Source organism: Capra hircus, chromosome 23, assembly GCF_001704415.2.
Source record: "Capra hircus breed San Clemente chromosome 23, ASM170441v1, whole genome shotgun sequence".
In the NCBI taxonomy this organism is placed as follows: domain Eukaryota; kingdom Metazoa; phylum Chordata; class Mammalia; order Artiodactyla; family Bovidae; genus Capra; species Capra hircus.
This window is the reverse complement of record NC_030830.1, coordinates 15,436,749-15,462,729: the sequence shown is the minus strand read 5'-3', so window position 1 is coordinate 15,462,729 and position 25,981 is coordinate 15,436,749. Positions and strand designations below refer to the sequence as shown.

The 25,981-nt window shown below is 58.1% G+C and overlaps 2 protein-coding genes across 2 annotated transcripts; one reads left to right on the top strand and one right to left on the bottom strand.

Annotated features, from left to right (window-relative positions):
• On the bottom strand, nucleotides 1,201-8,413 carry LOC102172019 (translation initiation factor IF-2-like). Its single transcript, XM_018038505.1, has 3 exons — nucleotides 8,282-8,413; nucleotides 5,329-7,732; nucleotides 1,201-2,039 (listed from the first exon to the last, which is right to left on the bottom strand). Exons 1-2 carry the CDS (start codon nucleotides 8,411-8,413, stop codon nucleotides 6,770-6,772), a joined length of 1,095 nt encoding a protein of 364 aa, XP_017893994.1. The 3' UTR covers nucleotides 1,201-2,039; nucleotides 5,329-6,769.
• PXDC1 (PX domain containing 1) lies at nucleotides 7,846-25,539 on the top strand. The gene is made up of 5 exons (XM_013974193.2): nucleotides 7,846-8,667; nucleotides 20,182-20,273; nucleotides 20,751-20,868; nucleotides 24,435-24,546; nucleotides 24,710-25,539. Exons 1-5 carry the CDS (start codon nucleotides 8,412-8,414, stop codon nucleotides 24,825-24,827), a joined length of 696 nt encoding a protein of 231 aa, XP_013829647.1. The 5' UTR covers nucleotides 7,846-8,411; the 3' UTR covers nucleotides 24,828-25,539.

Here is a 25,981-nt window from a genome sequence, read left to right as displayed (position 1 = left end):
CAACCGGAGAGACAAAGAGAAGACCAAAATGAGAGGCTTTATGGGTATGGCCTTGCCTGCAGTGAGCACATCTGGGAATGAAACAGCAGATGTTCACGAACGCCAGAAAGGAAATCGGGAAGTGGTTGTCCGCTCTAGAGAGGAGGGTCGCCTGTGACTCCTCTGTAAGACAGACACCTTCAGCTGTGATCCTGGTGTACATTTCCCCCATTTGCTTAGACTCAGCCTGAAGAAGAGCTAGACTCACCATGCCAAGAAGGCAAAGAGAAATAAACAATGGCTTCCCACCTCAGAAGGATGCTCTTGAGATTAAGAAGGAAGGACACAGAAGGGACAAGAAGAAGAGCTTATCCTTCGGACACAGGGGAAAGGAAGAGGCTGCCACCTGGGGGGCGGGCAGCGTGCGTGGGGCAGGGCTGCTGGGAGGTGAGTGGGGATGGAACGGGCATCGAGGAGGTGAACGGCAGCCACACACACTGCCCGGCGGAGGCTGAGCCACACGGGGGGGCAGGTTGGGGAGCTGCCCTTTCTGTCCTCTCTGGACCGGGGCTCCTGGACCCCTGCCTGCCCTCTGCTGTGGACAGGGTGCCCACCTCTCCAAACACCCGCTGAGCCCCAGAACTGCCTCTTGGTTCCTCTCTTAAATAGTCCAGATCATGTAATTCCCTCCCCTCCCCCCCAAAAAGCAAAGGACGTCCTGCTCAGCAAAGCTGCTGGAACACATCAAGCTCCCTATGTGGGTGAGGCTGACTGGCCAAATACACCCCCCAAATGCAAATTACTGCTTATTTTAATCAAATTTATAGAAACTTAGTCCACATATTACAGAGATGTCGGCTCTGTAAAGTGAGGGGCAGTGGAATTCAGCCATGGTCTTCTTAACTAGGAATTCTCGCTCCCCTCATGCCCAGTGGCTGATGGTGAGCGTGGATGGAGTCCGCACCAAGTGGAGGGTGTGCTGGGTGTGTAGACGTGAGCAGACGTCAAAGGAAGCAAATGTCAGCCCAAACCTCCCCCCACCACCCGCCCTGATTTCTTGAACAAGCCCGGAGTACCTCCATCTCCTTTTCATTCACTCATGGGATGAAATGTTGCCTGGGTACCAACCCAGAGTCTGTGTTGTGGGATGCAGCTCATGCAGGTACATTCAGGACAGCACCTCTGCCCCAGGAGCATGAATAACTTTACAACCAACAAGCATTTCACTGTCAAATGATCATTATTTACTGAATGGGAGCAACGGAAGAGTATGGAACTCCAGCAGCCCTTCCCACTGGGGTTATTCAGTGCTGTGACGAAGGCTAACAGTCTTAAACTGTCAGGTTTTCCTTTCATTTTTCTCGGTGTCATGTTAAAAAAAACGGTGACTTGAGCTTATGCACGCACCTCAGCTGCAGCAGAGAAGTCTGCCACTGCTGTCGTTCCATCTCTGAGAGGCGTCCAGCTCTGTGCGACCCCAGGGACTGCAGCATGCCACGGTTCCCTGTCCTGCACCGTCTCCCGGAGTTTGCTCAGATTCGTGTCCACTGAGTCAGTGATGGCATCGGACCATTTCATCCGCTGCCGCCCCTTCTCTTCCCACCTCCAATCTTTCCCAGCATCAGGGTCTTTTCCAATGAGTCAGTTCTTCGCATCAGGTGGCCAAAGTATTGGAGTTTCAGCTTCAGCAGTCTGTTACTCAGGCCTTAGGTGACAAATTCCATCCTCTGAAAAGGGGCCTCCTGGAATGGTATTCAGGATGGCAAGAACCCACAGAGATGAGGTCGACAGGAATAGGGTCAGGATTCCTCAGGAGTGATGGGGATGAGAAGGAACTCATGGAGAAGATGACAGATTTAAAGAGAATTCATGCCCGCGCGAGCCTCGGTCACTTGCAGCCCTGCCTTCCTTTAGAGTCAGGAACTGAGACACTGGACACGCTGGTTGACTACAGCCCGGCCAGCCTGGCGTCTGCAGTGACAGCGGAGAAGCGGCTGAGAGAGAATCTGCTTAGACGGATGCTTCCATGTCCTTTGAATCACTGCAGCAGCCCTCGCTTTCTGCATTGAATTCAGAAAATATGGAAAGTGCACAAAGGAAGACAAACTCTGCCATCCTATTCCTGAGAGACGATCTCTATGACTCCTTTCTAGACGGGTCAGTGCCTGGGATTTGGATCTCCTGGAAGATCTGGGTTTGGTGATAAGATTAGAGTGATAACAATAGAGAACTCTCAAAATGTCTCTTTTGGGGGTTGGGGATGGATCGCTTTGGTGGGAAGGACAGGGATGGCTCAGGCATTCCCTCCCCTTGCTCACTTTATTCATTCAGCGGGTACTCAGCATTTATCATGTGCCAGGCCCTGGGTCAGGCGTTGGGGAGATAGATATGCAGGAGATAGTTACAGTCCCCGTCCTCATGGAGATGAAATTCCAGCCAGGAAAATGTAATTAACACTTATTTACAGTCAGGAGATGAGGAGGACACCCTGAGCGGGCATCCAGGTCTCCTGACACTGTCCAGACTCTCTTGGTCTGGCCGAGGCTAGGATCAGCCCTGCTATCCAGAGCCGCCTGCAGAGAAGGGGCTCTGAGACCTCCTGGGGACTTGTCAGAAATGCAGCCCCTCCGGCTCCGCCCACCAAACCGGGATCTGCTCTTTCACAAGTTCCCAGGGGAGTCACAGGCCCATCAGGGCTTGAGAAGTGCTGGTCTGAAGGATGTGGGCATCGGCAGTCCCTGGGAGGGGCGGGGTGCAGTGCGGAGTGAAAGCCCGACAGGCCTGTGAGCCCAATACCCATGGCCCCCACGGGGACTGACAGGAGCCGGGGAGGAAGCTGGTGCGGCTGGACCTCGGCCAGAGGAAGCTGTGTGATCAGCCGGGAGGCCTGGGTAGGGGGCAGTCCTGGGCTTGGGGGCACTTCGGTTCCTCCCCAAGCCCGAGTTTCCTCACCTGCAGGGGCAATTACCCTCCCCACCCCCGAGGGCCGTTCTGAGGGTCAGATCAGTTAATGTGTCTGGAAGACTCAGTGCTGAGGCCCCGCCAGGACCGTGCATCTGCAGAGAACAGAGAAGAGCTGTGTTTGCAGGAGGCGTCCTGAACCGCATTCCCGGGTCCAGAACCACCCATGCGGCGGAACTCAGAGTGAATTACGACCCAGCCATAGGCAAGTATGAAACAGTGCCATTTGCAGCAACATAGAGAGTGAAGTAAGTCAGACAGAGACGAACATCACACGATTCTGCTTACACGGGCAATCTAAAAAACATGGTACAAGTAAACTCATTTATGAAACAGAAGCAGAGTCAGAGAGAGAGAAAACAGAATTCCCAGGGTGTGTGGGGGGAACGGATAAATCTGGAGATTGGGGTTGACATATACAGATGACTACATATGAAACAGATAACTATTAATGACCTACTGTATAGCACAAGAAACTCTACTCTGTAATGGCCTACATGGGAAAGAGTCTAAAACAGAGTGGATATATGTATACTATAACTGAGCCACTTTATAGTATACCCGAAACTAATACAGCATTATAAATAAACTATACTCCAATACTAAGTTAACAAAAATAATGCTGCTGCTGCTGCTGCTGCTGCGTCGATTCAGTCGTGTCTGACTCTGTGTGACCCCATAGACGGCAGCCCATCAGGTTCCCCCGTCCCTGGGATTCTCCAGGCAAGAACACTGGGGCGGGTTGCCATTTCCTTCTCCAATGCATGAAAGTGAAAAGTGAAAGTGAAGTAGCTCAGTTGTGTCCGACTCTTAGAGACCCCATGGACTGCAGCTTTCCAGGCTCCCCCGTCCATGGGATTTTCCAGGCAAGAGTACTGGAGTGGGGTGCCATTGCCTTCTCTGACAAAAATAATGATGTCCCCGTAACTAGTTTATGCAACTCATCGCAAGCACAGGCAGTGATGAAAACCGCTCTAGCTCCAATTTTGCATGTGGCGGAGGTGGGAGGGGTGACAAACGGCGGAACCAGTGGGGCTAGGGTCCTTCTGGGGCCAGGAGGGCCTCCCCGACCCAGTCTCCCTTCCTGGCTGGAGCCCCCAGCTCCCCACCGTGCTGTCTGATGCAGGCCGGGAGGGACACGGAGGGTGGCCTGGAGCGACCACCAGGCTTTGCTCTTTCTTAACTGCCAGGGTTTGGGAAAGGATAGAGCTTAACAAAATAATCTAAACCCAAACAAAACCACCACTGAAGAAAAATAAATGGAGAAGCGATCCTCCCCTCGAGGGTAAAGGCCTTGAATTTCATGCAGTCTTTTACTCCTGTTTTTCCCTCTTAAGAATCAGATTAAAGTGTCTGGTTTCCCAAGTGCTTGCCTACAACCAGGGCTCCTCAGACACACCTGTGCAATTCTAGCTGCCTTGGCAGCCCAGCAGGTGACCCAGAGAGCTGCTCTTGGTTTCTGCTTCACGCGTATCATGTAGCCCCAGGCGCCCAGCTACCCAATCAGCCTGATTCACAACCTGAAACCACCCCACCTCCTCTGTGCCTGCTCCTGACGTTTATATAACATGGGTCCTCGGAGGTCTGACAGCACACTTTCTGCCCTTTACCACCCAGCTGGCCTCACAGACATAGGCTTCGTACATTTTTGTGTTCAATTCTTGGGCTTCCCTGGTGGCTAAGACGGTAAAGAATCCGCCTGCAATGCGGGAGACCTGGGTTCGATCCCTGGGTTGGGAAGACTCCCTGAGGAAGGGAACGGCTACCCACTCCAGTATTCTGGCCTGGAGGATTCCACGGACTGTATAGTTCGTGGGGCTGCAAAGCGTTGGACATGACAGAAAGACTTTCGCTTGATACCTGGAAAGGCAAATCCAGACCGAGGGCCCAGGTGAGCTACGAGATGGCACACCGGACTTGGCGGCTGGGCTGGACCAGTGCTTGACTCTGGAAAGTGGGATGAGGTCCAAGTGAGGTTTTCTTCTCAGGCTTTTTCTGTTACCTCACTAGGACCTCATCCCAGTTTTCGGAGTCAAGCGCTGGGTGCACTCCGGCTGTTTATTAGGTTGGCCAAAGAACTTGTCGTGACTGTTGACAGCACCATGCTGTACCCACCAGCCATTTCCACCTATAGCTTTTCCATTGACGTGGTTTCCGGGGCTTCCCCTGGTGGCTCAGCAGTAAAGAATCTGCCTCCCAGTGCAGGAGACGCAGGTTCGATCCCTGAGTCGGGAAGATCCCCTGGAGGAGGCTATGGCAACCCACTCCAGGATTCTTTCCTGGAGAATCCCATGGAGAAGAGCCTGGGGTGGGGTGGGGGCTACAGTCCATGGGGTGGCAAAGCGTCAGACACAACCGAGAGACTAAAGAGCAAATCACAGGCCCTACCTTTAGGACCGACGCGTTTTCTGCGGCTGCGTAGTGTTCTCCACACGCACCTACCACTGTATGTGGTGGAAGGTCATTCCACGTTCTCACCGCGGCAACCACTGCACATTTCCCTTAGTGCTCACGTGGGAATGTTTCTCTGGATTGACTCTAAACGAGGACCTGTTGGATCATCAGCACTGCACCGTCTTCAGTTTTAACAACTGCCAAACTGCCTTCCAAAGAGCCCTTTCCAAAGGGGCTGCCCCAAATCAGTACTCAAGGAGGGTACATATCTCTCCATAACCTGGCAAAAACTCCCGTTCTTGTCAGACTTTCCCAAGTATAAGTTTCCAAGTTAAACACGACTCTCATATCTTTCTACAAATATGGCATGCACAGGAGCCAAAAGCTTATTCACCTCATTAATTTTTGAGGACGTTTATAAGATGAAAAAGCTGATTCAAAGACCATTTGTGGAAATGGATTTGTAGAGTCAGATTATATTAAAGTAAGATTGCAAGGCTAGATATAAAAATGGTCAGTGTCTTATAGGGCAGTACATTATAACCTTTGACGTTAACTCTCCTTTGGGACAAAAATTATTTGCATCTCTTCTGTGCACAAATCTGCAGGTTGGTATGCCTTTCATTAATAGTAAATCGCAGCGTCAAACAACAGTACATTCAACTAGAAAAGGAAGTAATCCTTGGGCTTGAAAAATATCCTTTGATAGGACGTTGAAAGGATCACTGTTTTTCTGGTCTCATTTTCAGATTTTGGATAATTTTTCTTAATAGATTTTTAAAAATCTGTATCAAAACAATGGATTAAAAAGTGGCAGCTCACTGTGCTTTACTCAGAATTTCTGTAATGATTAGTAAGTTCTGGGCAGTTGCTATGTTTATTCTCTAGTTCCAGGTCTCTTTAAACAAACATCGCTGACAGGAAAATGCTTCCTTCTCTTCAGTGACCAGAGTGTCTGGCACAGCTGAAGGGCTGCCTCGCGAAGTTAGATCTCCTAGGCAACAGGGAAACCAAGACCTGATTGCTCCCAGGAAAGATTTGGCTGGATGCATAAAAGCTCCTGGGCGTCCCTGGTGGCTCAGAGGGTAAAGAGTCTGCCCGCAATGTGGGAGACCCAGGTTCAATGCCTGGGTCTGGAAGATCCCGTGGAGAAAGAAATGGCACCCCACTCCAGTACTCTTGGCTAGAGAAGCTGCAAAGAGTCGGCTGTGACTGGGTGACTTGACTTCCTAAAAGCTCCTGCGCTCTGGTGGCAGAGAGGCTGCCCGGCCCAGCCGCAGAGCGGGAAAGGGCACAGAGGCGGGAGGCCTCAGTGGGGCTTTGTGGTGGGGGGGCGGGGGATACTCGGCCCAGCCTCCCACCTCCACCCTCTGGTACCTCTTGCAGACCCCATGGTCAGCCCCTCAGTCACCAGCACAGACGGGCTGCTGCCACTTTAGGGGGTTGCCAGCCTGTGGAAAACACCTTCTCTTCTCAGCTCACAAGACAAACAGGAGGTGAAGATAAACTTGGATGAAAACCTGGACGAAAGCTGACGATCTGATCTGGGCGAGTCACTGGAGCCGCTGAGCAAAACCTGGAGTCCTGACTGCGTGTAAGGTGTGCTGGGAGTGTGTTGGGGGTGTGGGGGACACACCCCTCGGACAAGTTGCATCACGTGACCGACAACCGGCCTTCGGGGCCCACAGTTTCTGCCGAGCTTCTTTAGACTTTCTAGAAGTGCAAAGCGCTGAAGGGCCTCGCCCTGGGTCTGTCCACCCCGCCTCGGGCGACGTGAGGTCGCCCAAGACACTCTGCAATCGAGTTCCAACGCCTGAACTAACTTCCGAGTCTTGAACTCTGGCTTGAAGTTACCCGGCTTGAAGTTACCTCCCAGTGAGGACCATCCTGCGGAGCGAGCGGCTGCGACCCCCGGTTCTCCCCCCGGCAGCTGCCCCGGGGCCACTCTCGAAACCCCTCGGCTCAGCACGCGCCCCGCGCAGGCGGGGACGCTCTTCCCTGGGGCCCTCTCCCACCGCTGGCCCGGCCCGCTTCTGAGCAGCGGTTCCCTCTCCTTCCGGGGGTGGGGGCCCTGGGGGCCGGCGCGGGCCCGCCGCGTCGTCTGTCCCCTGCCGCGTCCGGGCAGTGGCGCGGCTGGAATGCGCGGGGGACGCGGGGCGGGCGGCTCCGGCCTCGGGCCCGGCCCGGGGAGGACGTGCGGGCGGCGGGAACCCGCAGACAGTCCCGGCGCCGGGTCCCCGGAGCGGTGCGCCCCGCCGCGCGTAAGTTCAGCTTCCACTCCCGCAGGTCGGGTCGGGCGCGTAGGCCCCTGACCCGAGAGTTTCCCAAGATCGAGAAACGAGACGAGAACAGTGGCCACCCGGGGCCCGGCCCAGGCTCTTCCGGGCCGGGCCGGCGGCTAGGGCCGGGGGAGGGGGCTGGCGGGCGGGCGGGGCGCGGAGGCGGGGCCGGCGCTCGGGTTTCCGCTCCGCCCCGCGGCCTGGGGACCCGCGGCCCCAGCGGCGCGGGCTCCGGAGGCGGCGCGGGGCGCGGCGGCCAGGCCACCCCTCCGCCCGGAGGCGGGGACGGTGGAGGCGCCCTAGGCCTCGACGTCGGGACCGCGCCGCCCGCGATGGGAAGCGCCTTATAAGCCTGTGGCCGCGCCACCCCCGAGAGCGCGCGGCCCCCGGCCCCGGGCGGGCCCCTACCGAGCCGGCCTCCGGACAGGTTAACGGAGGACCTCGGCCCGTCCCCGGACTCGGGCGAACCCGGACCCCGGAGAAACCCCGGATCGCTCCAGCTCTGGACAGACCTCAGACGGACCCCGACCCGGGATAGATCCCGGCTGCAGACGGCTCCCGGCCCCGGACGGACCCCGGACAGATCCCGGATCGCTCCGACTCTGGAGAGACCTCGGACGGACCCCGGCCCCTGATAGACTCCGGCCGCAGGAGGACCCCGGACAGACCTTGGCCCGGAATAGATCCCGGCTGCAGACAGCTCCCGGCCCCGGACGGACCCAGCGCGGACCCCGGCCGCGGGTGGACTCCGGCCCGGGCGGGCGTGCCCCTGCCGGCCGGGGATGCGCGGCCCGCGGCATGGCCTCGGCGGTGTTTGAGGGCACGTCGCTCGTGAACATGTTCGTGCGCGGCTGCTGGGTGAACGGCATCCGCCGGCTTGTCGTCAGCCGGCGCGGCGACGAGGAGGAGTTCTTCGAGATCCGCACCGAGTGGTCGGACCGCAGCGTGCTCTATCTGCACCGCAGCCTGGCCGACCTGGGCCGCCTGTGGCAGCGCCTCCGCGACGCCTTCCCGGAGGACCGGCCGGAGCTGGCGCGCGCGCCGCTGCGCCAAGGTGGGCGCGGGCCCGGCCTGGGGGACTGGGGGACTGGGGGTGTCGGGGGGCTCGGGGACCGAGGGCCTCGAGGTGTGGGAGGCAGGAGTGGGTTCGTGTAAAGTGCGAGGGCGGGCTTGCAGGGGCGCTTGTTAAGCCGGGATCGCCGCCCTACGGCCCCCCGGCACGGGACAGGGATCCTCAGACCTCCGCCCGCCCCCGAACCGTGAAGAGCACTGGCGGGCGGGCGGCAGACTGCGTGCTGGCCGAGGCAGGCGGGACGGGCGAGCCACCGGCCAGCCCCTGCGACCGTGGCCGGAGGGGCTGCGAGAGCCTTGGAGAGAGTTAAGGAAAGCGTCCCGCGGGGGACGCGCCCTGTCTGGCGGCACCCCCTACCCCGCGGGGCCGCTTCCCCTGTCCCCGGTGGCCGGGTGGCCGACAGCTCGAGTGCGAGGTGCCACGCGGCCTCTGTCTCTCCCGGGGAGGGGCCGCTGGGGTGGGTCCGCCTTGGGTTTGATGAACCGGGCCGCCTCCTCCAGGCCTTGTGACTTTTCCTGGCTCGCGGGGACTGGGTGGCTTCCCGTTTCCTCTCCGCGGCCTCCAGGGCCAGCCCGTGGGCCGCGGAGAGGAGGCTGGAGGAGAAGGAGCCGAGGCTGAAGTTGAGGCTGGAAGGCTGGGCCCCCTCACCACCCTACAAGCGGGACTACCTGCCCCGCTGAGCAGGCGGGCACCGTCCTGTAAACACAGCCCAGGGGCACCTTCGGGAGCGTCTCCCTGAGGTCTTGGGATACTCTCCACCCCCACTGGTGACAGCCCTGCCCTGAGTGTGAATTATCTGGGTAATTAGCTCATTCTCATGACACATCTTCTGGCAGACGCGTCACTTGGCAAGTCTCCCAACGCTGGCAAGTTTGCCGGCCCTGCCCCTGGAGTCTCAGGCTGATGGCTGCTCTGGAGGGAGTTCAGTGACATCCCAAGCATGGCAGCAGTTTGCCTTGACTCGCTGTTTGGGGGTGTGTGTGTATTATTGTATTTTCACTGTATGAAATGGATGCCCAAATCAGGAAAGCTTAGATGAAGGACCAGCGCTTTATTCAATGCCTTTCATCTTCTCTGGAACGGGGAGGGCCGTAAGTAAACAGGTGCCCCCGAGAGCTAGCCCAGAGTCTGCCTTCCCCTCCTCCCCTCATGCCCTCCCAGGCCTCCAGGTCTCAGTGTCAGAGGCGGGGCTCTCCGGGCTGGCTCCTCCCCTTTCCCTGCGCGGGACTGGGCGCCCCCTTTCCCTGCGCGGGTTGGCACTCGTGCTCCCTGTCTGGCAGCAGCAAGCCCTCCAGGGACGTGGCTTCTGTCGTCACCCTCAGTGGCTTCTGACGAGGGTCACAGGCGGGAGGAGGGCACAGCTTCAGTTGTTTTGGGACCTGGGAAACGGAGCAGAAGGCAGGTGAGTGTGAGGCACGTGACTCGCCATACACACACCCCTGCTGTGCACACACACGCCCACATTGTGCAGAACGTGGGTGACTGTGAGGCACGTGACCCGCTGTGCACACCCACACCCCCATGCATACATGCACCCCCGTCATGCACACATATACACACCCATCATGCACACACACACCTACCTTGCACCCATATGTCCCCATCACGCACACCCCTGCCCCCATCATGCACACCCACACCCGCCGTGCACACGCATGCCCCCATTTTGCACACACACCTGCCGTGCACACACACACTCCCGTCAAGTACACACACACCTGCCCCTATAGTGCACACCCACACCTGCCTTGCACATGCACACTCCCATCATGCACACACACCTGCCTTGCACACACAGGCCCCCATCATGCACAGGCAGGCTCCCATTGTGCACACCCACACCTGCCATGCACACCCACACCCGCTGTGCACCCGCACGCTCCCAGCTCTGTCTGTGCGTGCAGGCTGCACTGGGTCAGTCCTGAGTTTCTGAAGTGTCAGCACAGAGAGCGCCTCTGCAGAGTGGGCACCCACAGGGAGACAGGAAGAGGGTGGTCACCAGGGAGAAACCAAGATGCAGAAGGGATCTCATAGCTGCGTTTAAGCGTCTGAAGGGTAAAATCAGAAAGATGGGGGTATTACATGCGATGGGGTGCGGGGCAGTTAGATGAGGACCCGGGTTGGGTGTGCATGCTCTCTAACGGCCCGTGATGGAGTGTGGGAACCATCTTCCCGGCTAGAGTCTTGACAGTCGAGGCAAGTGGGGAGACCTCCATCTGACTGGGGGGACTCCTGCGAGGCCAGCTCAGCGCCTCGGAGGCCGAGGAAGGGCAACACCAACCGTCTGTCTGGGTCCCGGTTCTCTGCTTGGAGGCACGCCACTGCCCAGCACCATCCGAGTGGGCCACACCCGCGGGAAGGCCTTGTTCTTCCTTCAGTCCTTGTAGGTCCAGGGAAGTTGTTTGCTGAGTAAAATGCATCGCCATAAGGTCAAAGGAGAGTTCACTTTATTTCCAGGCAGATTTATTGTTTGCATAAAAAGACGGACTGGATGTCCAAACCGTACACACGAAAGGCATCCAGAAGTGTGTGTTGTGTTGAGATGGCAAGTTCTCTCGGTATAAGTCCCCATCAGAGGCCCTCGGTTTAAACTTATTGCGTATTTCTGGGCTGGGTTAGATTGGCCCTCTTGTCTTTTTCAAAAGTTCTGTGAGCAAGTCTGGCTCTCAGAGCTCGTCCTGGCCGCTGGTGGCTGTTGTCAGCGGAGGACTGGGCACCTCCAGGGCACGGGGCAGCCCTGGCCCCGACCTGCCTCTGAGACCCCCGTGCACTCGGGATGTGGAGCCGGCTGCCGTGGTCCCTGGGGAGCTGCGGTGGGAGCGTGTTCTGTGCGGCGCGTGTACGGTCCCTGCATTCTGCGCGTGCGGGTGCTGCCTTGACCATCTGTCCGTGCAACGTGTGTGTTTCCGGTGAGGTACTGAACCCCTGTGTGCAGTGGCGGCTCGGGGCTTGCCGACCCGCCTCCCTGGCCTTCCGTCTGGGCGAGGCGGCGCTCGGGACTTGTCCTGCTTCCTCTGTCCTTTCCCTTGGCATCTTGACCTTACGCGCCTCTGCGTCCGGATCTGATGCCCACGTCCTTGCTTCCTTGTCCCCCTGCCAGGGGAGGGGGGCGGCTGCTTCCTGTGCGTATTATCTCTGGGTGACCGAGGCGTCCCTCTCTGTGCTTTCCCACCCTCTGACACAGGTGGGCCACGTCTCCAGCTGAAATCTCGTCTGTGTAATATACTGGCTCAGGGCCTCCTGACCAGATGTGGCAAGGTCACTTGCCTGTTACATTGCTCACGTCTGGAAAGGTTTATGCTTTAAAAGACAACCATGCAGAATTCCTCAACGACTCCTTGGAGTTTTTGGACTATTTTGATCTTTTTTTTTTTTTTTATCATTTTGATCATTTTTTTCCAAAGTGGTCAGGTGATCTTCGGTTCCTGATTGCTGTAAAACCAACACTTCGGCTTTGCGTCCACTCTGCAAGCATCTCCCAGTCCGCCTCCCCTGTGCCAGGCAGCTTCTAGGTGCTGAGGACGCAGCAGAAAACAAAACAGACAAACCCTAGCCCTCATGATTCTGTGTCTCGGTTTGAAGAATCTGATAATGATCAAGATAAGTTAAAAATATGGTAGATGGTTGTACATGTTCAGAAGAAAGGAATTCAAGGAGGGAAGGAGAGGAGCTGTAACTTGTTGGGGCAAGGGAAGGGTTCACTTTCAGATGGGCCGGTGGGGGTAGGGGCAGAAAGGGACGTGAGTGCCTGGGATGGGGCTGCCCACACACGTGCAAAGGCCCTGAGGCGGGCCTGAGCCCCGGTATCTGAGCAGTGAGAGTGCAGGTGTGTCAGGGGGAGTCGGCAGACTGCGCTCGGTGCAAGGCTCTTGCTGGAGATGGAGGGCTGGGAGCAGGGACTGGATGGATGGGCAGTCTGGCTGCCGTGCTGGAAAGGCTGGAGGAGGACCAGGGGAGGTGCCAGGGATGATATGTGTGTGGCATTTAGTCGCTCGGTCGTGTCCTGGTCTTTGCAACCCCGTGGACTGTAGCCCACCAGGCTCCACTGCCCATGGGGATTCTCTAGGCAGGAATACTGGAATAAGTTGTCATTCCCTTCTCCAGGGGATCTTCCTGACCCAGGGATCGAGCCCCGGTCTCCTGCATTGCAGGCAGATTCTTTCTTTACCCTTTGAGCCACGAGGGGAAGCCCGGGAAAGTGGTCAAACACAGCTGATCTTGGAAGGAGAGCCTGGGGTTTACTGAGAGGCCAGACGTGCCTGTCGGGAGCATCAGGGGGCAGAATGCCGACGGGAGAAGCTGACAGAGGGCCTGGCTTTGAACGCGGAGTTTCCAGCGTTTCTCCAAGTGAGGCCCCTCCTTGAGAGCCTGCGTGTGTGCTGGGGTGACGTCCGTACACCCTTGCCCCCAGGGACCTGGATCTGCCGGCGTCCTCACAGACCATCTGTCAGACATGGGGTGGAGGGAAGGTGTCCAGCACCTGCCAGCTGGGCCCGGACGGGGGCCTACCGGCCAGGACACCCCTGCCCACTGACAGCTCCAGGGACAGCGCTCACTCCCAGGCCCTGCTCTCAGGCGGACAGGGCAGGAGCTCTGTGCTTTCCCCACACAAGGGGGGAGATCGCTATCTGATTTGGGGGCCAACTGCAGGACCCCAATTTCACTTTCTTGGTGACAGTGGCTGAAAACAGCAGCAGCTGCAGGGCTCCGGGCCGCGGAGCAGCGGCTTGAAGGCCACCTTCTCCCACCCAACGGACGCCACACTGGGGCTGGGGTTCTGCCCTGCCCACACCCGGCGTGGCCCCCAGCCTGACTTCCCTGCAGGGGGTCCCCCTCTTCCAGTGAGGGGGCTGCTTTCCCTTCTCTGGGGCGTTTTGGGGGCTCCCTGCTTCACAGGCCTAGTTTTGAACCTCTTCCTTATATAGGGCACCTGGCTTCAGCTGTGCGGCTCTGCCGTCCCCCGGGTCCTGAGACGGCCACACCCGCCTCCTGGGAGCCGCTGTCGCTCCCTTCCTAATGCTCGGTTTCCTTCCCGAACCCACCCCGGCTGTCGCTCCGAGCCCCCTGCCCGGGCCCCAGACACTCCGCCCCCGTCGGTGGCATGCGGCCCGTGGTCCTAGCTGTGCCGTGGGCCCAGGTGAACCGGGCCAGCTCCCAGTTGGGGAAGGAGTGGTCAGAAGCTCACGGCCGTTGCTGGCTCTGGAGCTTCTCAGCCGTGATCACTTCCCACCAGACGTCCACGGGGAGGCCTGGCTCTGCCTCTCAGCACCGGGCCCTGCTGGTAGCGTCCGGCTGCCCTGGGGCTGGCCCCCGGGACGCGGTCCTCTTCTCTTTGTAAAATAGCGTGAGCCTGCTGTGGCTCCGCTGTGTGTTTTAACCATGCTTTCCCAAGAGGCAGAAGGTGCCTGTGGTTGGGGGCCTTCAAAGCCAGGGAAGGTGGGTGTGCGGTGATGGCCGAACCCTGAGACCGGTGGGTGGCTCCGCCTGGAGCTGCAGGAGGGGCTGCGGGAGTGATGCCCCCATGGGGACCCCGGGCCCCGGTGCAGCCCAGCGGCTGTCAGCAGGGTGAGTCGGGGACCCTGAGGAAGGACTCGGCATTGCCAGGGCTTGGTATCATCGTCCCACTAAAATTGTTCTTGTGGGCGCTTTTGTTCATGTTCACTTCCTGGGTGACCGGGGACTTCCACCAGCCCTTCTGGTCGCCAGGCTGAAAAGAGGCTCCCGGGAAGTCCCCTGCCGCGCCCCGCTGGGGACGCCTCCCTGTGGTCACCTGGGTCTCATGGGCATCGTCCCAGCCAGCCCGGGGCAGGGTCTTGGCACCCGGTGCCCGTCCCCTGACACAGCCCAGGGCTTCCTGTTTGAGGGCCTGGGGCGGGTGCCGTTTATTCCTGAAATTCCTTCCGAGTTTTAAGGCAAACTAAGGCTCCGCGAGTGTCTCCTTAGGCATGCTGAGTGTGAAGCTGAGTAAGGAATTCTGCTCGCGTTTGGAGGAGAAGGAGGCGGCCTGGGGAAGGAGGGCTTGGTGCGAGGGGAGCACCTCACAGGCGTGGGAAGAAGCCAAGGAGTCTTCCCGCAGCCGGCTCCCGAGCCCCGTGTGCAGCAGGGGAGCCCAGGGCAGAGACCGGAGCCCGCCCCTGGAGTGAGAGGCCGCAGTCCGCCTGGGGCGAGCTGGCTGCGGGCTGGACGCTGAGTGTAATGAAGAGGAATCACCTGGGTTAGCTCGCGCTCCCTGAGTGAGTCCCCGCTGCTTTTACCCTGCCTGTCCATACAGACAACACATATTTAGGAAGTTATCATGGAGGGTTTTCCCGGAAAATTTAAAACGCTTTGCTTCCAAAATTTGTGTTACACTCCCTGGGGGCTCAGTGGTCAAGAATCTGCCTGCTAGTGCAAGAGAAGCAGACTCGATCCCTGGGTTGGGAAAAACCACCTGGAGAAGGAAGTGGCAACCTACTCCAGTGTTCTTGGCTGGAAAATCCCATAGACAGAGGAGCCCGGCAGGCTGCAGTCCATGGGGTCGCGGAAGAGTCGGACACGACGCAGCGACCGAACAGCAACGACAGCTTAAAGCACGCGCATCTCTTGTGAGGACAAGGTGACCCTGCACCCCCAGCTCGTCCAGCCCGTCTGCTTCTCCGGACAGTGAAGGGTGGACTTTTGAAATGCAACGTCTTGCTTGATTCGGTCGGAGAGTTCACGTCACAGATTTCCCCAGGGCTCTGTCGTGGGTCTCCAGTTGAGAGACTTGCATTCTCTGGGTAACGGACTCGCCTTCCCAACTGACCCGAGAAGGATCTGTGTTCACACCCAGAACTGAAGGGGCCCCAGGTGCTCAGCTGGATTCCGCCCCGAGCCCATCCCTGGAGGCTGGCAAGGAACCTCCGCCAGGGATGTGGGACGTGGGGCCAGGTGTCTGCGGCTCAGAGCCTGACCTTTGCGCTTGTACCAGGGTGTTCAGTTTGGGTTCTGAGAATGCGTCGGTGTTGGTGTTCGTAGAAAGACCTACCCTGGAACTCACAGAAGCTCATGTCCTGGCCTCGCTCCTCAAGACTGCGCCAGTTGGGACAGAAAGGGCCCCCTGGCTGCTCTAGCCTGAATTTTAACCCCCCAAAAGGATGTGAAATCAACATACTGAAATTTACATACAGTCTTGTTATCAGTCTTTGGGTTTCAAATTGTTAACTGTTTTGGGTGACGTCTGGATAAATTTCTCACATCAGAAGCTGTGTAGAGTGAACTTTTAAGATTGAGGTTGTATTAGTGACTGTGCTTTATCAGAAACGAGACAATTTTCCAGGAAGGTGAAGTGTTCCGAGTCAGTTTCCTGCGAGGACGACGTGGATGCGGCGGGTCCTCGCGGGCTGCTGGAGCCCTCTGCTGGCTGGCCCTGGAATGACAGCAGCCCATAATCAAGAGGCCTTGGAGTTTCTCTGCCCAGCCTTCCAAATTCAAAACCACCTTACCCTCCTGCAGTTTTTAGAACCGCGATCTCAGTAAATCTGGGTCAAACAAGATTGTCACAGTTTTTGCTCCATCAACAATATTTGAAATACAAAAGCTAACGTTCCTAGATAATCCCAAATTATTGTACGTCAGCACATTTTTAAAAAAATAAAATTAAAAATCCTACTGTAAACAAGTGACATTTGGAAGAGCGGTACCAGTCAGTAAAAGCCAAAGCTGTCGGTCACAGAGGAAGAACAGAGCAGGCAGAACAGGAAGCTCCCGGCTGCGTGTGCTTGGTCTGGGGTCTCGATGCGCCGTCTGTCCTGGGTGATGCGGGCTCCAGGTACCCGTTGTGTTCCCCACCACCCCTCACCCCCCCACCCCCACCTCCCCATCCCCCACCTCCCCACCCCACCCCAGTTTGGAGAGGGCCTGGCCCTTGGAGGCCACGTGGCTGGTGGTGACCCCTCCCTGCTCTGATGTGAGGTTGGGACAGGGGCTCTGACGGGAGGGCGGGCAGCCTCTCAGAGGCACCCAGCGGAATCTATGGCTTGTGAATCTCCACCTTTGGCCACAGCCCCCCTGCCCTGGGAAGAGGCCAGAGTCCTGGCCGTTCACGTGGACGGGTTCCCTCGGAGGAAGGAGGGCTTGCCCTGGGAACGCTGGTCCCAGTCTCCTGGCTGGTCTCTGGGCATTCTTGCCGGAGGGATGCTGGCAGCTTCTTTCCCCGCTGAAATGTCTTCAGCCCCTCTTGTCCTGAAGTGTGTTTTCGTTTCCCAGGAGCACCATTTGGCTTCCCCTCTGGGGCTTCCCAGGTGGCGCTGGTGGAAAAGAACCCGTCTGCCGATGCAGGAGGTGTAAGAGACGCGGGGTCAGTCCCTGGGTTGGGAAGATCCCCTGGAGGAGGGCATGGCAACCCACTCCACTGTTCTTGCCTGGAGAATCCCATGGACAGAGGAGCCTGGTGGGCTATAGTCCGTGGGGTCACAGGGAGTCGGACGCGGCTGAGGCTGAGCACACGTGTACGCACACGCACACGCACACACACACGTCACTGCTGCAGCCCAGCCACCATGTGCTCCCCCCCTGGGCGGGGGTTTCCGTGTCTATAAGGCAGCTCACAGGCGGTGTCTCCGAGTGCTGTCTGTGGCTCTTGAGCAGAAACGGAAGCTCCTCAACCACGCTTACTGACTCTCGTTATTACGTAGGTTCCTTTGGCTGTTTTCCTTTCTTTTCCCTGCTTGTTCTCACTTCTCTGATTAAACTTATCCATTGGCTAAAGTTTTGCCACAGACAGAATTCAGGCTGAGGACATGGGGTGGGGCAAGAACCACAGGGTCCTACTGAGAATGAGGGCGTGGGGTCACAGGGCCCGAGCTGATGAGGCGAGCAGGGGAGGGTCCCCAGGGTCTGCGCCCCGAGCCGGAACGCTGATGTGTTACTGGAAGTCTGATGAGGCACTTGTTGCCTTTCTCTGCTTCCTTCTGGAAACAGGTCACCAGGAACGTAAAGCTACAGGGTACCCAGTGAGTCTGAATGTCAGATAAACAGTGGATGGTCTCTAGTGTGCCTGTCCACGCTCCTGCGTCAGTCGCTGTGTCTGAAGTGCCCGTTGCCCTGGGCGTCCTGCGCGCTGCGTTCTGATGCTGGAGCCCTAAGGGAAGGTCAGCGGAGGCCAGAGTGTGTGTATCGACTCAGTGGCACCCTTGGTTATAAACCCAACGGTGGGCTTTACGTCCTGGAAAGTGGGAGTAAATGTGCTGTGTGCGTTGGCCATACACAAGGCGAATCTTCCTGTATTGTCCTTCAGTTCAGCTCAGTCGCTCAGTCGTGTGCGACTCTTTGCAACCCCGTGAATCGCAGCACGCCAGGCCTCCCTGTCCATCACCAACTCCCAGAGTTCACTCAGACTCACGTCCATAGAGTTGGTGATGCCATCCAGCCATCTCATCCTCTGTCGCCCCCTTCTCCTCCTGCCCCCAGTCCCTCCCAGCATCAGAGTCTTTTCCAATGAGTCAACTCTTCACATGAGGTGGCCAAAGTACTGGCGTTTCAGCTTTAGCATCATTCCTTCCAAAGAAATCCCAGGGCTGATCTCCTTCAGGATGGACTGGTTGGATCTCCTTGCAGTCCAAGGGACTCTCAAGAGTCTTCTCCGACACCACAGTTCAAAAGAATCAATTCTTCGGCGCTCAGCCTTCTTCACAGTCCAACTCTCACATCCATACATGACCACAGGAAAAACCGTAGCCTTGACTAGACGGACCTTAGTCCTTACAGAATGTAAAAACACGACGACCGTGTCGTGAGCCTGAGTGATTTAACAGCAGTTTTCTAGGTGTCATAAAAACCGAAATGTGATGGTTTTCTTGTCTAAGAACAAAGAAGCACCTCGTGGGGATGATTTCTACAACTGTCCTCTCTAAAAGCTTTTCAGAGGATTTTTGCAGTATCCCTCTTTCCCTCCATAGACTTGTCCACAGCAGGAGCAAGATGGAGATGTGTGTGGGGTGTGTGTGTGTGTGTGTGTGTGTGTGTGTGTGTGTGTGTGGACTTCTAAACGAGCACTCAGGCCTGGGAGGATGTGTCCTGAGACCCTGAGACTCTGCCCCGGGTGTAGCTTCTTCCCTTCCTCCTGCCCCCAGCCTGCCGGGCGGCGGTGGGGCGGGCAGCCTGGGAGAGAGGAGTGGCTCAACCCCGTCTCTCTGCCAATGGCTGGGGCACCACGTGGCGGGCAGCACAGGGTGTGTGGACCAGAGTCTGGGGTCTGCGGCCAGCCGCCTGGGCCCACGTGGCCGAGAGCGCTTGTCAGGACCAGACAGGCCACTGCGGAGCAGTGAGTTGGTGATGGACAGGGAGGCCTGGCATGCTGCGGGTCCGCAGGTGAAGGGGCACTGGTCTGTCTCCAGGAAGTTCAGGGACCAGCTCCTGACCTTGGCTGCACATCCTCGACTCCGGCTGATGCGAGGGGCCTCTGGATTTCAGTCAGGCAGCTTAGGAAGTTAATTTTATCTCAATGTGGATTTAGTGAGTTGCCTGCAAAATGAACCACCATTCTCCTATCTGACAAAACCGGGACTTCTGAAAACAGATTCAGTGACTGAAAGTAGTTCTGGGATGCCAGCCTCTGTGGTTTGGGTCCCGGGTCACGTGAAATGTCCTGGGAATCCGTGTTGCTCCTGGGAAGCTGATGTGAAGGGCCGGTCCTGGGAAGGTCGGCGCTCTGCACGGCTCACGGGGAAACGGAAACACACCCCAGCTCTCTGTGCTGTTCAGTTCAGCTGCTCGGTCGTGTCCGACTCTTTGTGACCCCATGGACCGCAGCATGCCAGGCCTCCCTGTCCATCACCAACTCCTGGAGCTTGCTCAAACTCATGTCCATCGAGTCAGTGATGCCATCCAGCCATCTCGTCCTCTGTCGTCCCATTCTCCTCCCGCCTGTTAGCTCTCGTATTTTAAAGACAAAACACTGCGCTTTCTAGTAGCCAGTCAGGATGTCTGGTAGCTGGAATGAGGGGTAAAACACAGGTTCCTGGAAGGTGCCATGAGTCACGCCCATGCTGGTTTTCTCTGAGTAAAGATCTGGTTTTTCCCTTCTAACCCCACATCTAAATGACTTCTCTAGTACAGGCTCCATTTCCAAGGGCCCTGTGGTCGCCTTGGCTGTGTCACCGGGGGCAGGGAGGGGCAGCTTCCCTGGCCGCAGCCACCACAGACACTGGCGGGGCCAGGGTCTGGCCCTGCCCGCTGTGCAGGGTGTGGATGGAGCTGGCCTGCCTGTCCCACTCGGAGAGGCCTTCGGGGCCTCTGTGGATTTCAGCCGGCCCCTCTTCAGCACATGCCTTCATCTTTGGGTCGCTGAGACCCGGACTGGGGCTGAGGACCAGGCTCCCAGGGCAGGACTGGGCCCACGCGAGGCTGAGTGCCCTTCTGTGGAGGGCGACCCCAGGGTGGCGTCCCCGCTGCGGGCGGCCTGTTGGCCTGTGTTTCATTTGGGAGCCCATGTCCTGGTCTGCTCCTCTGATGGAGGCCTTTCTGCTTCGACCCCAGGACTGATCGCCATCAAGGAGGCCCATGACATTGAGACCAGGCTCAACGAGGTGGAGAAGCTTCTCAAGGCCATCATCAGCATGCCGCGCAAGGTGGGGGTGCGGGCAGGAGGGCAGGGCGCTGGGTGGGTGACATCGAGACCAGGCTTAACGAGGTGGGGAAGCTTCTCAAGGCCGTCATCAGCACGCCGCGCAAGGTGGGGGTGCGGGCGGGGGGCGGGGCAGGGCACTGGGTGGGCCAGTGGGTGGCAGGCGCCCTCCTGGAGGCTTCGGGGGCGGGGCGGGGCCAGGAGCCAAGGAGAGGGCGCCTCCCTGGGCTCTGGGAGCTCCAGTGTTTTCTCCCCCCGGGAAGAAGCGGAAGCAGGGGCTCACAGTTTACTGGAAAGTGAGGGGGACGTGTGTGAAACGCTGGCACAGACCTGGCCTGCGTTGCTCCCACGGTCTCCATCCTGCCTTCCCTGGGCCCCGAGCCCCCCAAGCTCGCCGAGCCGCTGATCGGGGCGGGGGACGTGGCCCAGGCCATCCCGCCAGCAGGGGAACGCATGTAGGAAGGAACATGCTTCTCCCCAGTACTCCAGGTCAGAAGTCGTGCTCACCTTCTTCGAGAGATCGCCCCTGGATCAGGTGTTAAAGAGTGACAACGTGCATAAGATCCAGCCCAGCTTTCAGAGTCCGGTGAAGATCTCAGGTGAGAGCGCGGGGGAGGGCGGGGCGGTGTGAGCGCAGCGCGGCCGAGGGGCCCGGACACCTTCCCAGCCCCTGTCCACGTGCTGGGCACGCCTGCCCCCCTCGGGGCCCGAAGAAGGACAGGAGCGGAGGGGAGGGGCTGCTTCCAGACCTTGTGAAACGGTGCGCGTCTCCCTGCTGGCCTGCTGCTTGCCCGCTGCCTGCTTCCAAAGGTGTCTAAGTCGGAACTTACTTTTAAAAAAGAAATGGTCTGTGAGGAAAGCATTAGTGAGGCGTCTTGAAGCGAATGGCTGGAATCCATCACCAAGCGCAAAAATACGAGTTCAGCTTGCGCGGCATTGCCTTTGCTCTGGGCTTTAGGGCAGGTGGGACAGAAAGGGACACCCGGTGTGTAGCTCCTCAGTGTGGGCCTTGGGCCGCGCCTTCTGGCAAAAGTCAGCAGCGGGAGGAGATGGCCAGCTGTCCTGCAGGTCTCAGGGGAGCGAGGGGGAGCCGGGGCTCAGCCCACTGGCAGCTTCCTCTAATCCAGGCTTCGCACGTCACTGCGGTGCTAGACTCTCTCCTCGGTGCTGCAGGCGAGGCTCTGAGGAGCGTTTTGTAGGGAGAGGTCTGTCCCGGGAGCCCAGGAACTTGTCTGGGCCCGGGCGAGGTCCTGTGGGACCACGCCCCGGGGGTCGGGGAGGGTGCTCCCACTGGAGGTAAGATGTACCTTCGTCATTCACTGAATGGAGAACTGAACGTATCCAGATGAGAGGAGGGTCAGTTCAGGAGTCCTTTCCATAACACGGTTCCTTACGGCAGCGCCGCCAGCCCCTGAGGTCCTGGCCGCCGAGAGCCGCCCCGCTCCCAGTGTCGGTCTGTGTTGGGGGTGTGCACAGACTCGGGGATCCCTAGGCCGGGCCTCCCCCCAGGACACGTGGTCAGTACCCACGTGGGCCACCCCGGATCTGACTTCCTGGCTCATTGATTTGTTGATTTCCTGTGGTCCTAGGCAGGTCAGGATGTGGCCCGGCTGGGTCTCCCGTCACTGCGGAGCCCTGCTCGGAACAGGCCTTCAGCCTCCTCCCCGCCGGGCCTGTCTCCTCTCTCCCGCAAGCCCGCCCATGCACGTCCACTCCGGTCCTGCTAAATTCCCCTCGCTCCTGAAAGGGCCCTGGCCCGCGCTCACCACCTTTCCTCCCAGACTTCTCTGACGTTGCCTCTCGGGAGGGGCCGCCGCCTGGGGGGCAGCCCTGCCTCGCCTCACTCAGGCCTCCAGGCTGACCGGCTGGGGGCCAGGCCTCCACTAGGTGGCGCCAGGCGCTCGTGGCTTAAGGACCAGCCGCCTCCCGGGGCCTTGGTTGTGGCAAGAGCTCTGGCCTCTTTGGCGAGGCTTTGAGTCGATGGAAACGGAAACATTCTTCACACCATGTTAATCTAAAAGCTTGTTACCAACTCTGAGAAAGCTGTGCAGCTTAAAAGGAAGCATACACCTTTGAACTGATATCAGCCACAAAACCCAGAGTATTCAGGTTTGGGAAGGCTGGAAATATAATTTAACTTTTTATTACTACTAAGTCACTTCAGTCGTGTCCGACTCTGTGCGACCCCACAGACAGCAGCCCACCAGACTCCTCCGTCCTTGGGATTTTCCAGGCAAGAGTACTGGAGTGGGGTGCCATTGCCTTCTCCGAACTTTTTATTAGCCAGGCATTTGTACAGTCTCAGCCTTAATTTTCACCAGCGTTTGTTAGAGTCTTTATAAAAACTATCTCATTTAACGTCCCCCCCAAAAGTGCCCCTTAGGATAGACACTGTTATTCCCATTTTACAGGCTTCTGCTGCTGCTGCTAAGTCGCTTCAGTCGTGTCCGACTCTGTGCGACCCCATAGACGGCAGCCCACCAGACTCCTCCGTCCATGGGATTTTCCAGGCAAGAGTACTGGAGTGGGTTGCCGTTGCCTTCTCCTATTTCACAGGCTAAAAAACAGCAAAGAGTAACCTCCTTCACAGGCTTAAGTGGTAGACCTGGAGTTCCCTGGAGGCCCAGCTGGCTTCTCTTCGCCGACATTAAGGAATGGTGTGCAACAAACGTGTTCCGGGCTCTGGCTCCATTTTCTAGATTCCGTGTTCCAGAACTGCGAATCTCACGGTTAATAAAGGCGAGGAGATTCCTATGTGAGGTGGCTACTCGCAGCACTCATGTTTGTTTTCACTTGTAGGGTCCTTTCCCCCCCAGTTCCCCTGGAGAGGGGTGGGCGAGAGGATTTGGAGTTGTCAGCTGGCTGTGCTGAGGTCGCTGAGGTTTTACATGCTTCCTGGGGCAGATTTGAGTCAGTTAATAAAAGCAGAAAAGAAGGTGGTCCTGCGGGCTCCCCGGTGGTCCAGTGGTTAAGATCCACACTCCCAAGGCAGGGGGGCTGGGGTCAATCTAGTCAGGAAACTAAGATTCCACGTGCTGCACAATGCGGCCCCAACAATTGTTTTTTAATTTAAAAGAAAGAGTGGCTCTGTGCTGTCCCACGTTTTGCGCTGTGAGGTTGGGGGTCTTGCTCCCGCTGTCAGGGCCCGTCCCCTGTGGGTCTCTCTACCCACTCAGGCACTTGTCAGCCTCCTCTTTGCACCCGGTGGTGCCCTTGACCTTGGCGGTTACAGTCACGACTTCTTGCTGGTTTTCGGCTCCTTCTTCTGACTCACGAGCTTTCTCAGGCGGTGGGGTCTGGGGGCGCTCCACCGGGAGAGGAGGTCGAGGACAAGCCGCTTGTTGGTGCCGCTCACGGGGGGCAGGTCCAACGGCCCACCTGGAAGGGCCACTGAGATGTGCGCTGTCCCTTCTCCAGAAAGTTGGAGGAAGTTTCAGCCATTACTTGGCAAATCTGTCTGATGAACAGTCATTTGGTCCTGGGAGCGGGAGAAGGAAGCCTAGTTTCCTGCCTTCTTTTTTGTGTGGTTTCCCTAAGTGTCTTCCTACGGAGAGAAGCTGAGAAAACTGAGATGCGAGTACCTAAAATACCTGTAAAGATTACAAGCAGACACGAAATTACAGTCTCACTTGTTTAAAACGAGCAAATCTGTCCATGGGGATAAAATAATCTAAATGATGGTTATGGTATAAGAAATAAAAGGAAACGGTGCCCCAGACAACCAGGGCATCAGACGCCCGCCGAGATGGCAGCACGGGGCGTCCTGTGGCCTGACCGGGGCAGAGAATGCTGCTGTGAGCTGTCCACGTGCGTCAGGGCCTGCGTGGAAGACGGTGGTGCCTTGGGAAAGCAGGAATCTGGAGTGTTTTTAAGCACGTTTTTAAAGTGAGGTAGGTGGAAGGCCTGAGCGTGGGGCTTACTGACCAGGGTTAGCAGTTGGGGGCCAGCCAGCGTTCAGGCAGCTGCCGCCCTGGTAATGCCCCCCAACCCCAGCCCCCGGTGCCTGTTCTTGGGGTTTGTGGTCTGCTGAGGGAAGGGCTGGGCACGCAGTCCAGGAAGCGTCAGCCGGAGGAGGAGGACGAGAGGAGACGTGTGAGCCCCAAACGTCAGAACTTCAAACCCGGACCCCCTTGTGAATTACCTCCCCCATTGCTCTCGTTTTCAGAAATCATGAGGTCCAATGGATTCTGTTTAGCAAATACGGAAACGATCGTTATTGACCACAGTATTCCGAACGGCAAAGACCAGCTCGGGGCTGTGGACCCCACGGAGCACCTGTAAGTGGGCTGATTGTCGCTGGCAGGGCCCAGCTGGGTTCGCGGGTTCTGCCCTGTCTGTGCTCACGGGCCGGAAGCCTGCACTCCGCGGGCAGCCCTTCCCCGCCTGGGGTGCTCGGGGGTCAGGCGCCCGCCCAGCCTCACGGCCTGCCTCCTCGCGCAGGTTTGAGGGCGGGGGTGAACTCCCTGCCGAGCTGGGGGACGGGGACGACCCGGCGGCCTACGTCACCAACCTGTCCTACTACCACCTGGTGCCCTTCGAGACGGACATTCTGGACTGAGGCCCCCCGGGCGCTGCCCCCAGCCCACCCAGGACTTGCTCCCTCGAGCCTGGACGGACCACAAGTGCCTGCGAGACGGCCCGGGCCAGGACTGGACACCCGGCCAGCCTCCCCCAGGCGCCTTCCCTGGACCAGCGCACAGGACATTTCAAGTGAGACTGTGCTGGGTCCCCGGGTTCTGGACGACACGGGGGGTGTTCTCTCACCCAGGTTTCCCAGGACCAGAATGTGCGGCTTCCAGTCCTGCCTCCTACCTTCTTCCCAGAAGCTATGGGCTTCCTGTCAGCCCAGGGGTGTTGGCGGAACGTTGGTCGTGAGTGGGGTATCGGCTGCGGGCACGGGGGACCCGCTGACCGGTGCCCACATGGGGGACACAGAGAGGATGGAGCCCACCCGGCCTCCTGCGAGGGGTGAGGACGCTGGGGCCCCGGGCGGCCGGGGGCCATTCCCCTGCCTGTCACCAAGCTTGCAGTGATGCAGCCACCACGTCAGCCTGAGAAGACGGGAGCCGGGAGGTCACCAAGTGTCCCTGGCGGGTGCCCGGCTGCCCTCGGGGAGGGTCTGGGTTCTGCGTGTTCATCTCCTCACAGAGTCTACTAATGACCAGAATTTGCTTGTGTAAATAATAGTAAATTATTGAGAATCTTAATTCTTTTACACAGTCTGTTTTTAAATCTATTTTCATGAAATAAAACACATTGCTCTCCTCTAATCTCTCTATCACGTGGCTCTTTTCCCTGCCCCGGGGCCAGGGGACCCCACACACTGCCCGGCCAGCCGCCCCAGCGCTCGCTGTCCTTTAGGAAGTGTGTTCTCACCCCGGGGAGTGATCTGTGCAAAGAAGAAGTGAAAGTTGCTCAGTCGTGTCCAACTCTTTGTGACCCCATGGACTACCCAGCCCACGGAAGTCTCCAGGCCAGAATGCTGGAGTGGGTGGCCTTTCCCTCCTCCAGGGGATCTTCCCAACCCAGGGGTCGAACCCGGGTCTCCCACATTGCAGGCTGATTCTCTGCCAGCTGAGCTACCAGGGAAGCCCAAGAATCCTGGAGTGGGTAGCCGATCCCTTCTCCAGCGGATCTAAACTGGAAAAGGAAACAGGCGGTGTGTGTGCTTTTGACTTTGGGTCTCCCCTTCCTGAGAGCTCCCCGCTGGCA

Excerpts from the sequence above, each read along its gene's own strand:
- PXDC1 (XM_013974193.2), top strand. The coding sequence starts at position 8,412 with ATGGCCTCGGCGGTGTTTGAGGGCACGTCGCTCGTGAACATGTTCGTG. Across the intron at positions 20,274-20,750 it reads TCATCAGCATGCCGCGCAAG|TACTCCAGGTCAGAAGTCGT; the intron begins GTGGGGGTGCGG and ends GCTTCTCCCCAG. Across the intron at positions 20,869-24,434 it reads GAGTCCGGTGAAGATCTCAG|AAATCATGAGGTCCAATGGA; the intron begins GTGAGAGCGCGG and ends TCTCGTTTTCAG.
- LOC102172019 (XM_018038505.1), bottom strand. The coding sequence starts at position 8,413 with ATGCCGCGGGCCGCGCATCCCCGGCCGGCAGGGGCACGCCCGCCCGGG. Across the intron at positions 7,733-8,281 it reads GGGATCTATTCCGGGCCAAG|CCGCCGGCCCGGCCCGGAAG; the intron begins GTCTGTCCGGGG and ends CCCCGGCCCTAG.